At 46.5% G+C, this 12,956-nt stretch overlaps 1 protein-coding gene across 1 annotated transcript; it reads left to right on the top strand.

Moving 5' to 3' along the window:
* Window positions 1-573: 573 nt before the first annotated feature.
* FOXD3 (forkhead box D3) lies at window positions 574-2,427 on the top strand. The gene has a single exon (XM_078673432.1). The coding sequence runs from the start codon at window positions 730-732 to the stop codon at window positions 1,795-1,797; it is 1,068 nt and encodes a 355-aa protein (XP_078529558.1). The 5' UTR covers window positions 574-729; the 3' UTR covers window positions 1,798-2,427.
* The last annotated feature ends 10,529 nt before the right edge of the window (window positions 2,428-12,956 follow it).

Here is a 12,956-nt window from a genome sequence, read left to right as displayed (position 1 = left end):
AGCGTTTCAGCGATCGCCCCCACCCCTGCAACTCTTAGTGAAGAGGAGAGTTCCTCTTTATAAACAAACACGACAATTCCTCTGAACTTTTCCTTAACTTGTTTCTTCCTAAAATGCCTCACTTCCAAATGAAATAGTGAAAACGTCTCCTCCTTTCTGGAATAAAACGTTTCTCTCTCGATTTCCCATATTTATTAAGATGCAACAAATCACCTCATTCTGTCTGATAACTATTCATTCTTGGATGAGCTCTAAATTACCCCTCTAGATTGGCTGGTGGGGCTCTCGCACCAGGTGAAGGCAGCCGCCCTGGCACGGCTCCGGGGCAGCAGAAAGGTGCGACCCTCGCCCCCATCCTCCCGGCTGCAGATTGATGGCCCCGTGTGTGCCAGTGGCCGGGGTGACGATAAGTATTCGCCACTCTTGTCTCTTTGTTGACACTCCCGTGAAACAACTTGAGTTTTGCATGGCTTCACAGGGGGGGAGCTGACGTCACGCCCCACGTGACCCGCATGGCCAGTATATCTCCAAGTGGCAAGTAATCTATCAGGCAGTCTTTTGGAGAGGGGCTTCCAAAGAGTTGGTGACTCGTCCCCTCGACAGATCCCGATGAGAAGGGAAGCGAGGTGAGGGTCCCTCCCCGGCAGATCGCAAGGAGCTTGACAGAGCGGTGGGGCGGACGCACCGTGTGATCCTCGGCAGCAGCAGACCCCCCCCCCGAGCGCTGCGATGACCCTTTCCGGCAGCAGCAGCAGCGCCATGCCCGGCCAGCCCGCCCTGACCAGCGACGACGTGGACATCGACGTGGTGGGCGAAGGGGACGAGTGTCCGGAGAAGGAGCTGAGCGAGTGCGGCAGCCCGGAGCCCCGGGACAGCCCCGCGGCGGGCGAGGACGGGGCCGCCCCGGAGCCCCCCGGGGAGGCGGAGGCCAAGTCGGGCGAGGCGGCGGCGCTGCTGCTGCAGAGCAAGCCCAAGAGCGCCCTGGTGAAGCCGCCCTACTCCTACATCGCGCTCATCACCATGGCCATCCTGCAGAGCCCGCACAAGAAGCTCACCCTGAGCGGCATCTGCGAGTTCATCTCGCAGCGCTTCCCCTACTACCGGGAGAAGTTCCCGGCCTGGCAGAACTCCATCCGCCACAACCTGTCCCTCAACGACTGCTTCGTCAAGATCCCGCGGGAGCCGGGCAACCCGGGCAAGGGCAACTACTGGACGCTGGACCCGCAGTCCGAGGACATGTTCGACAACGGCAGCTTCCTGCGGCGCCGCAAGCGCTTCAAGCGCCACCACCAGGAGCACCTGCGCGACCAGACTGCGCTCATGATGCAGAGCTTCGGCGCCTACGGCCTGGGCGGGCCCTACGGCCGCCCCTACGGGCTGCACCCGTCCGCCTACGGCGCGCACGCCGCCGCGCTGCAGTACCCCTACATGCCGCCGCTGCTGCCGCCCGCCGTGCCCCTGCTGCCCTCCGGGGAGCTCAGCCGCAAGGCCTTCGCCAGCCCCGGGCTGCAGCTGCACCTGGGCACCGCCGGCTCGGTCATCAAGGCCGAGCCCAGCAGCCGGCCCTCCTTCAGCATCGAGAACATCATCGGGGTGTCGGCCAGCTCGGCGGCGCAGACCTTCCTACGGCCGCCGGTCACCGTGCAGTCGGCGCTCATGAGCCACCAGCAGCTGTCACTGGCCAGGACCACAGCGGCCATCGCGCCCATCCTGAGCATGCCCACCAGCCTGCTCTCTGGACAGTTCCTGCCCGCCGTGTCTGCGGCGGCGGCCGCCGCCAAGTGGCAGGCGCAATAGTGCTGGCGCCCCAAACCGATGGGGCTATTCAGATGTGGGGTGATCTCCGTACAAGCCAGTGCCTCTAAAAGCACAGAGTTGGAGCAGAACCACGCGTATGTCTGTCCACACTTGACAGGTGACTGACTCTACCCCAACCCCGCTGTCCTCTCCAAGGCAATGGAGCTTGGGGGACATCTCGGCACTTACATGTTCCAGTTCAACTAAGAGGTCAGAGACAGTGCCAAAATTACCTCTGTCCCTGAACTCAAACCTACCCATTGAACTCTGAACTGCAAAAACTAAACTGTAACATAAACTTGTACAAAAAATGGAATGCTTGATGTACAGGTAAAACATTTGTAAATATTTGTAAGAAAAGTATTGACTTTGCTTTCTGGGCTTTTTATTTTTTTTAAAAAAAGGAAAGACAGATTCGTAGAGAGCTCCGAGCTTTCGTTTTCTGAAGGTTCACTCTCCAAGCAGCTTATCCGGAAAATTTAAATAGTACATTTTCAAAAACATTTTAAAAGGCTATAATTCTGTAATGTTTGTATATGAATGAAAAATTATATATATATATATATATATATGTATTCTAAATGTTATTCTACTGTGCAGTCAAAAATATTGTAAATAAATTTTATAAAATTGAAATTTTCGTCTGTTATTGGCTACATTTCAAAGTAAAAATAGGAGAATATCGACAGTAGAGGAAATCATGAGTTAAACAGACGTATGTCAAATTTCCCTTCCGATGAACGGGGGTCAATTCTTTCCTATATAATAAATAGTCTTCTGATATGTTTGTGTGCTTAAGAAAAAGAAATTGGTTTAGCTTAATTTGAGGCCGAATAGAATTGATCGAAGACCATGCCTGAAAATTGAACTGTGCCTTCATATAACGAACATTATTGAAACAAATGCATTCATTCACTGCATAAAAATGCACGCTGATATTCTAATTCAAACGAGTTTTCCTAAAAACACGCATTAAATAACCTTAACATATTATTAACAAGCTAACCCGAATAGCAAATAAAAAAATAACATAAAATAGCAAAAGAAAATTGAAACAATATTACGCAAAAAAGTAACAGCCTGAAAATGGAAAAGTCAACCAAATTAATTAAAATTAAAAAAACAAGACTTATTTTAGCTGTAGGCGTCCATAATTACAGAGCACGATCAACTTAAAAAGCACATCATTTCATGGACAATATCTCGAGATGCGGAAAATGTGACATACTGTACCAATGCTCTTTGATCAACCACCTACAATCAGAAAAGACAGGGGTGGCCCCATTAAAAAAGAAGAAGGAAATGCAATCTCACAAAATACTTATGCTATATAAATGCGTTCAGAATTATTATTTTCAACTGATTTTTATCCATTTGTTTTTACAGGGATGGCAGATGAATATTCATTCACCAGTAAGGTATTTGCATTTTGCACGCATCTACTAGTTTTTGCTTAACCAAGAATAAATCAAGCCAGTACATAGACACTAGGAAACAGCAGGTGTCCGATAATACTTTATTATTACACGCTATTACTATCACTAAAACTCAAATCTCTAAAAAAGCACCTCGAAGCTTATCCAAAATACCTTTACAGGAACCGCGGCTGTTTTTAACGTATGCCTGCCCTGTGATGAATTGGCAATTGTTGTTCCACTTATAGAAACTTTCCTTTCCTCAACCTGTGTCCAAACACGTGCAGGTCAAAGGGCAAATCACTTATCCAGCACATTTTAAAAACAGGAATTAGTCTGTCATTTGTGAGGCGCTGGATAGTGTGTCTCCTTGAGCAGAAAGTAATACATTTTTATTTTATTTTATTGCAGGCCTTATCATTTTCCAGAGCAGCAGATATCGTTTCTAGGAACAGAGTTTTTTTTAATTGCTCAGTACGTTTCTGGAAGTGCAGATATAATTTCTAAGTAAACATGTGCACCTCTGCGTGCCCACACGGAAATAAAACAAGCTGTCTAGGGGGAGGAAGGGAGGGTCGCGTGAACTTTATAAATAAGGCTCTTCAAATCATCTGACACTGAAAGCAAACGCCGACCCGTCCGCCGAGGGCATATTATGTGGCAACGGCTCCCGGGCAAGCCCCTAAATGGCCACCTCTAATCTCCTTTTACAAGGAAAACTAAACGCGGCTAAATGTGTTTGTGTGCGGCGGCTATAAAAGTAACGAGTTCCTTCACAGTTGTGTCTGGTAATCGGTTTTACACAAACAGCAAATGGCGGTGACTTGTGCACGGCGGAGGCGGCTATCTTTAGCCGGGAGCCCTGGGAAAGGGAAAGGCCGCTCCTTGGGTTGGCTTTCAGGCCGGCGGAGCTGCTGAGGTAGGGCTTCTGGGTGACATTGGATAACAGGGCCCCATTCCAGGCCTGAGCCTTTGTTACTTATAAAATTACTCGCGCATAGCTGCGCGCGGGGCTGACATACCACCGGCTCTTCAAGCTGCGCGGTACCGCGCTGGCGTAAAAATACACCCGTGCGCACCGGCGGAAAATACGCCTTCAGGAGACGTGTCCCCACGTCTAATGAAGGGGTTTTATCAGCAGGGCGGTGCAGGGAACTCACCGGCTCCTGTCAATAGCAGAAACCATACGACTTATGTCTAGTACTGGCGGTAAAAATGCAGACGCACAGTGGCTGGCGCAAAATAACCTTTTTAAGATGCGGGGGACACTGGGGCGCAAGGCGGCGCGGGCAAATCGCCCCTACCGCTGTCAGTGATCTCGACCGATACTATTGCTGTCTAGACTAGTACTAACGATGAAAATACACTTGCCCCAAAGCCGGTGCAAAACACCGCTTTACTGGGCAGCGGACCGACGCACTGGACAGCTTCCCCGCACCTCCGTCTGTAGTGTAAAACTACGCATCTCTGTTCAGTGCCGACCGTAAACATAGATAGAGCCCCGGAGGTGCGGGCTCTGGGACCGAAGGCGTTGTCCATTCACCCACCGCACGGTGGTGGCGCACACAGGCCATCTAGTCCACATGGGCACTGCCAGGGCAGAGCATCACAAGTCCGCACGCGCCCACCCACCCAGCCTCTTGCAACTTGGCATTCCGTCAGGCCATGACATTGTTCGAGCCCGTGGTTTTTACTGTGTAATCCGTTTAGGACGTGAAACCCTGCGATCATTGTATTCCCGTGCACAGATCAATACTATTAAATATGAATATTAACAGTGCCTTTTAAACTACAATATACATTATAACATCTCTAATTTCAACACAACCAATTCAACCTACTTGAACATTTCCGTAAAGCAGCTATTTTATCAAAAGAGGATACATCACTAATAACAGAATATTATTACATTTCAGATAAAACATAGAAACAGTCCAAAAGTGCGCGCGGATTGCCAAATGTATACACTAAAATTGATATTTGTAAATCCCATCAGCCTTTAATCCTATAAATATATATATTGGAAAATAGATGAGTGACTGTGTGGTATGTCTGAGTATATAAATAATAGTTACATATGCAGATGTGCAGAGTGTAAAATGCTATTTATTAACATTATAGAGGGCGGGAAGGGCCTTAATTCAATTGGAGGCAAAGCGAATGGGTCGGTGCAATTCCATCCTCACGCAAAAAGGTAATAAATAGATTATTATAGGCTGAACCCTTTCATATATGCTTTATGCCATGGCATGTGTAAAGAAAGTCGCGCGTAAAAAATATTAAACCAAAAACAGGAGATACATTTAGGCAATATGGTAAATTCGCCTGAAAGAGTCCTTGTGAATATTTGAGGAGTTGTTTTCTTTGTAAAGTAATTGTAACACGACCTAGGAGGCTTTAAACGGTGGTTTTGTGGTTCCATTTTCACTGTGCTATAGTAAAACCAAGGAATTTGCACCGGGGTAATATAATTGATAAACATGTGTGTGTTAGTACAGTGGCTAAACACCGTGTGATTGAGCCATGTTTAGGTTCAATGTTATTGCTTCGATGTATATTCATATGTGAGTGAAGGTGTGTATGGACACAGATAGGCATTTATTTATTTTTCTGTATGTATATGATTATGGGTTTACCTGTGCACGTGCCTACATCGTTGTAATATTATTGTAATTATTAAATGGGTTAGACCATAGGAAATGCACAATTGGTTTTGCTGACATTTTTGCTGCAACATTCCCAATTTTGGTTCCCCCGTCACTGCATTCCTAAGTACGCGGTTCACGTGTTTTCAGTTCAGAATATAAACACATATTTGTATGTCTGCTGTCAACTTCCCAAGCTCTGGCGGTCCTCGGTATTTTTATTCGTTATTTCCGCCCGTACCCCGGGGTCCCTGGTTTTAGGTCGTATAGCGCGGTTCGAAGTATTTGAAGGGAAGCCTCCCCTGCGCCCCCCCCCCCCCCCCCCTCCACCCCGTGGTACCCGGTCTGTGCACTTGTCTGCTGCTTTGCAACAATCGAGGTGTGTGTCCAATCTCTTCAAAAAGACAAGTCGGCATTTAAAAATTAGAAGAATATGATATTTGGTGCTGTGAGGTTTCATGCAATTCTGGTGGGGGTATTTTAAATAAAATACCACCAAATGTAAAGACCTATGTTATTTGGGGACTTTTACGTGACCTCGGGAACAGGTGAACACTGCTTCCTTCCGGCGGATTAAAATGTAGTACCGCACGCGGCCTGCAGGGGGTAGCGGGGACGGATAAAGGGATTTTAAGCCAGTCCATACAGCTTTCATCATAACACTTTCTTTCAGAAGTCAGTCCTTTTGTTTACTTTTATGACACTTCCTGATTTAGAGAAATGTGATGCTACAGTTAAAAAAAGAACCTTCGCCACATTTCGAAAAACCGGACCCACCTGAGCGAAGGCTGGGGCTGGTTATCCTTTTAAAAAACCTATTTCTGAACAACAAAAATTCTACCAAACACTGTCAGTGAAAAGCGAGAAATTTAGTTCACCTTCTTTCCGAAACCAGAGGTGGGTAGATCCGCGAATCCCGCCTGGCAGTCACTAGTTGAAGTCGGTGGGATCTATTGGGAACGGGCTGCCCAATCTGTTTTAATTTTACACTAACTGCCTTTAGTTCTTGCTGTCTTGACCCCGAATTCGCTGACCCCACCCCCATTACACCCATCATATTTCCCATACTTCTTTACGCACTTTAACTCTGCTAGGAGAACATTCCAATGCAGATGACACTCAAGAGGCCTGGTCTTGCGGTCCTGGGCTCAGCCTGAAGTATGTCAGTGAAGGCACGGGACAGACGGGAGGATGTCCGCAGACTCCCAAGAGAGCAGACGCGCCATGTGACCTGCTGCATCAGCATCGGCTTTCAATAGGACGAAGCAGCCGAGGTTGACCTATCAGGCCCGGGGGCAGTCATTGTAGGTAGTGCCACACACGAGTAGACACACGCAGGCCCGAACACACTCTCTCTCACACACACAGTCAAACATACAAAAACCTAAACAAAAACTAGCTCCACACACAGAACCACAGGGGAGCCCACTGAGGTGCAGTCATAAATACGTATAGACTTTTGAAGTGTACTCAGAAACCCACACATACACCCACTCATACCCAGAAGGGGCCGCAGATAGGCACACAGACACCCAACACACACACACTCATACAACCCACGAGTCTCTCCTGAGCCGGCCAGGATACCGGACACTCTTATCGGAGACCGGTTTCGAAATACCAATAATCGGATAAAATCACGGACAAAGCTTCAAGAAAGATTTGCGTAATAACTCATTCTCGTTTTTATCTTCTCCCGTTTATGTCGGGCCTTCCTCCATATATAAACCATAACGCATCTCTAAAACTAAATATGTGCACCTAAAAGCTACCCACTGAATGCGCGTATAATATCAGTGGTACTAGTGGTTCTGGTTCCTATACACCTTAACCACAAAGCAGAGGACGGGCGAAGGTGGCTGCATAACTGAGCGGGTTATGCAAAACTCGCTAACACGTGTGCATGAGTGTGGGCAGGGGCCCCAATTAACACCACAATTTCGTTTCCGTTGGGTGAAGGTGACTTGGTTTCACAGGTACGAAAACAACATTGATCGTATGACTGTACAACACGGGTGTGGCAGGTGACCAGGTGTGGAGATGGAAGGGAGTTTACAAAAACCGGGAAAACGCACCATCTAAGAGCAGAAATTCCAAAAAGCAGCATAATCCCCCTTTGAAGTCATTTGCCCCGCCTGCTTCTGTATCCGTGTTATTCGCCACATAAATGCGCCAGCATCTACTGAGATGTCATCATTTTTTTGTTTATTTTTTTGAGAAGTGACACTGGTGCTTTTCTAACTCCCGAAATCAAAAATCCTGAAGAATCCGATCGGGAGCACTCTGATGACTAAATAAACAAAAACAAAAAAAAATGGCGATCCTCCTCAAATCCGAAATAATCTAAAGTATCCGGATACGTCATAGAAACCCCAATTTGAGTGTCGCACGTGCCTTAGCTCACCGGAGCCCGGAGTTCAGCGCTTCGAATCGCTCTCTGCCACACATGGGCTAACGGGAGCCCGCTGGTGACAGACACCCATTAGTCCGAGGCAGCGCTCCGGGGGACGTATTAAAGGTAACCGGATCCCCAACACGGGTGCGATGACCGTCGGCTGTCCTCGGACAGTTGGTGTAGGGCAACCCCGTGCCAGCGTCTAATGTGTCCTCCACTCTGCCTGCTGCCAGGCGGCCTCCGATATCACACAGCCCGCGAGGAGACCAGAATAGCGCCTTGAAAACTCCAGCTCCAAACGAGAAGCCCTTCTTGATTGCTGCTCCGGGTGCCCGTCTCCAGAAATCGTTTCTTCGTAAAGCGAAAAAAGACGCCACCCGTAGACTCGTATGAATTCGATACAGCACATTGGCGAAAAGGATATTTTAAAATGTCTGCGTTCGCGAAATGTGCTCAGCACGATACGTCCCTCTTCCCTTTGTCTCATTTTCAAGAGAACTATTAGCCACAAAACCGCGGCAAAATAAAATGTGCGATAACATGTAAAATGTGCGGTGAATATAAATTGTACAAGGAGCACGATAATGTACGGTAAATGAGATAACATGTGGGGTGAATGAGGTAAAACGTGCGGTAATCCCGGCTCCTCATTGAACAACGGACACATAAAACCCCAGGAGAGGAAACTTCCCACCAATGAGTGAAATAAATATAGGCGCAAAAAACGTTCATTCCATCAGGACTGCAGACAGCACCGCACACCCTTTTCTGTCGCATACTCATCCTAAAATGAATTTAGTTATCTTTACCCACCTAGAGTATCCGATATTCCCGACACTGAAGCACAATGCGCCAAATGTTCCTATTTTTTTTTATTATTGAGAATTTACTGCTGTCGATTGTTCTTTCTATGCCATGGTCTTTGTATCGTTTTGCCACCCTGCGCCCAGGTTCTGTGGTGTTGTAACAGGTACATAAATACATAGTAAATACAATCGAATCCCAGACAGACAGAACTACAGGGTCTAGTCTTCAAGCAAAACGGAGTTTTGTCTGAAGAGATTTATTCTGCCTCCAGGAATGTTACAATAAGAGAGTCATGTCCATGACAGACGCTCTACAACTGACTCAACTGTCAACCATGGAATACTTTGGCACAGAACGTCCTGCAGCAGACACTCTACAACTCAACCGACTATAAATAATGGAACAATCTGGCACTAAACGTTTTATAACAGACACGCCACAATTGAACCAACTGTCAACCATGGAATACTCTGGCACAGAATGTTCTACAAAAGAAAATCTTCGACTAAACCAACTATAAATAATGGAAAATTCTGGCACAAAATCTACGAGGCCAGTATCAATGGGAAAGGAGAGAAAGGGCACAGGAAGAGGCAGGGAAAAGAAGCAAAAGAAGGTACAACACAATATTAACAACGTGCTAAGATATTTACAAAACTTGTGCCTCGTTAATAAACAAGACAATAACATGAATACAGCTTTCAGCCAGATAGAGAAGCAAGTCAATCCTACAAAATTCTCCAAGATGGGGTTCTTGAGGAACTTTGAGCATGATCTATAAAGGAACTACCATTATGTGGTTCATCTATCCCTCAAGGTTGGACCAGAGATCCCATACAATCCTATAAAAGAGGATTCATATAAAGTCCACTGTTGCTCGCACCATTACCAGTGGGAATTTTTCTCTCATTAGAAGCACATGTTGGAACATCAGAGGCAGAGTAATCCTAATCTTCACTTGAATCACTCTCAGTATCCCACTACACTCTGCTCTTCATACACTTGTCAATTATCCTGATACTCTAATATCTGCCATCCAAGGTGATAACACTTCCTTTGTTGACTTTTACTACCCCTGTAAGTTTAGAAAATTTGCAACATCCCTGTGCAACTTTAGTAGCCATCACGTCACCAATAGAGTATTTAGGGAGATTTGACTTTGGGGACTTTGTCATAGTGCAATTTAGGTTTAGTATGCTGTTCTCCTTCTCTGGCTTCCACATTTCAAAGAACCTTAACACTTTGCCCAAAATGTAATGAAACACGTTCTTAAGCTACCAATGACACATATTAGACCAAGGCAGACACCCCTTAAGAAGCTGGAATGAACTCACACCTATCACAGAGTGAGAGGATGGTCTATAAGCCTACATTAATTCCTTGATGGTCTGGAGTAATGGTGAACTATTCTAAAGGGCAAGAATTACACTGTCCTTACGATAGTGATTGGAACGCTCAACAAGACTGTTACACTGGGGATTGTAGAAAGCAGTTCTGACATATTAAATGTCATGCACATACAGAAATGCTGCCATTTCTCTAGAAATACACCATACCCTGTTTTCGCTAAGGTTTCAGGATTTCCTCGGTATAAAAATGTTTCATAAGAAACTCCAGTACTGCTGAAGTGGTGCCCCTTTCTACGAACATCACAAACTATCCTTTGGATAAATAGTCAACGAGAACAATGGCATATTGCATATGTGAAGCCCAGCTTTTGCCAGACAAATTGAGAACAAGATACAGGTTGCATGTTCGCGATGTGTGGCGTCACCTTATTTCCGGGCATCGGCTCCAATCATTCTACTCTCCAGTCTACTACCTCCATGTTTGACTTGATAGAATATGCATGACTATTTCATCACCAGATTACCTGGATAGGGAGCTATCAGATCATAATCCACTACTACTTGCCCTTTCCTGAGGCAAGGCGATCTTTCCTATTCCTACCAGACGACTGCAGTCTGCAGCCTTGGAAGATGCAATGTTCTGGGACATCTTGGCAGATGGCATCAGCAAGACTTTTGAAACTAATACATGGACGGCCTCCTCCTCTACAGTGGAGCAGGACGCCCTTAAAGTTATGATTTGGGAGATTAGAATTCAGGCCTCTGAAGGGGGTTTCAAGTTTATCCTTCAAGACTTAGACAGCATCGAAAAGAAATACACTGATACAGAGAGGCTTCAGGACTCCTTGACTCTGCTACGTGGTAAGGAGGCAATCATCATGGAACGTCTGCAGTTCCTGGATTACTTGGCCCACTTAGCCCAAGCACAGTCGGAAGGGGTCACATAAGGCCACATACTGGTGTGCCTACCTCAAAACTGAAATGCAATAGACACAAGTGACGGCGATATGAGATGCAGACTGGGTGCTATACTACTCCTCCATATGTTTCATCATTATTACCAAGATCTCTATAACTCATTGCTAGAGACCACCCTGCCAGAGATAGCCTCCTTTCTTGACGCAATACTTTTCCTCAGGCTGTCTAAGATTGATTGCACTGAGCTTGATACCCCCATCACAGTCAGGGGGACCACAGGTAAAAGCAGTGAGGCAGTGGGCGGGGCAGGAGCAGGGCGGGATATGTAAAATAAAGAAAATAAATACATAAAACCACTTACCTTGCGCTCACCGCATCGCTGGCGCACCTTGAGCGTAAGGTGAGTGTTTTTTTAATTTTTTTATTTAATTTTACTTATCCCGTCATCTGTCAACTTCCCTGAACTCCAACCCACCCCTCTCCACCGCTCTTACCTGTGCAGGACACCACTGATCACAGTCCAGGATGTTAGAGGGAGAATTGTTGGCCTGGCTGCCGGTAAAACACTAGGCTTGGACAGCATTCCAGCAGAGTTCTATAAAATATTTGCCACTACTCTGGCACCTAAGCTAGTTGAGATACATAACGAAGCCTTGGAGGCCGGTTGCCTCCATGCTGCTTTCTGGGAGGCTGTTCTGACCTCATATTAAAGGCGGGCTGTGACCCTACTGACCCTGCCTCTTTTCACCCTCTTGCAATTATGACATTGAACCACAAGATTCTCAGTAAAATCTAACAGATTCCAACAGTTGATTCAACAGCTAGTACATGCTGATCAGAATGGATGTGTCCTCATAGGAACACTTCCGGAATATCCTACGGCTATATAGAACAAGTCCTATATGTTCCATTTCCATCATGTGCCCCAGACAGTTTATTCTGAGAGATGATCAAATCCATTGGGAAGGAGTCCCCTTCCGATACCTAGGAATCCGTTTCTTTCACTCCAACTTGGACCTCTTAGATGGGAACCTGACTTTAGCAGTTACGACCCTCAGTGGTCATGTTGCATTTTGAATAATGCTCCCATCGTCTGTAATGGGGCGCGTAGAAGTGACCAAAATGGTAATGCTACCTCTCCTCTTATAGCCCTTTGCTAATCTCCCAGTATTGCGCCCCAAAATATTTTTCAGAGATGTGGAAGAACTCCGAAAGGAATTTATATGGCATGGGTCTTGCTGTTACATCACTTTGTCCAAGCTGAGCCTTCTGGTGGAGTATGGTGGACTCAGTGCCCCTAACGTTGAACATTATTATCTGGCGGCACAGCTGTAGTGGTTGGCTCCCTGTATGCCAGGATGTTCCCTAGATGAGATGTCAACTGTTTAATCACCCCTAACTCTTGGGGATGTTCTAGTGTTCTTGGTTCCGGGAGTGCCCCTTCACACGGAACTCTCTGTCTTCCTTTAGTGGAGCTACGCTGCCTGGATAGAGTCCTACTGATTACCAAATCCATCTGACCTAATGTCCCTACAATACCATTGCTGGCTTTACCTAATCATGTGGCACACTTGGTGGGTTGTCAGCTATGCTTCTGGTAGCAGGCTGCCATAATGATGTTGGATGATCT

This window comes from Lissotriton helveticus, chromosome 1_2 (genome assembly GCF_964261635.1).
Source record: "Lissotriton helveticus chromosome 1_2, aLisHel1.1, whole genome shotgun sequence".
NCBI classification, from domain to species: Eukaryota; Metazoa; Chordata; class Amphibia; order Caudata; family Salamandridae; genus Lissotriton; species Lissotriton helveticus.
This window is presented reverse-complemented; position numbering and strand designations above follow the sequence as displayed.

Coding starts and splice junctions, on each gene's coding strand:
- FOXD3 (XM_078673432.1), top strand. CDS start 730: ATGACCCTTTCCGGCAGCAGCAGCAGCGCCATGCCCGGCCAGCCCGCC.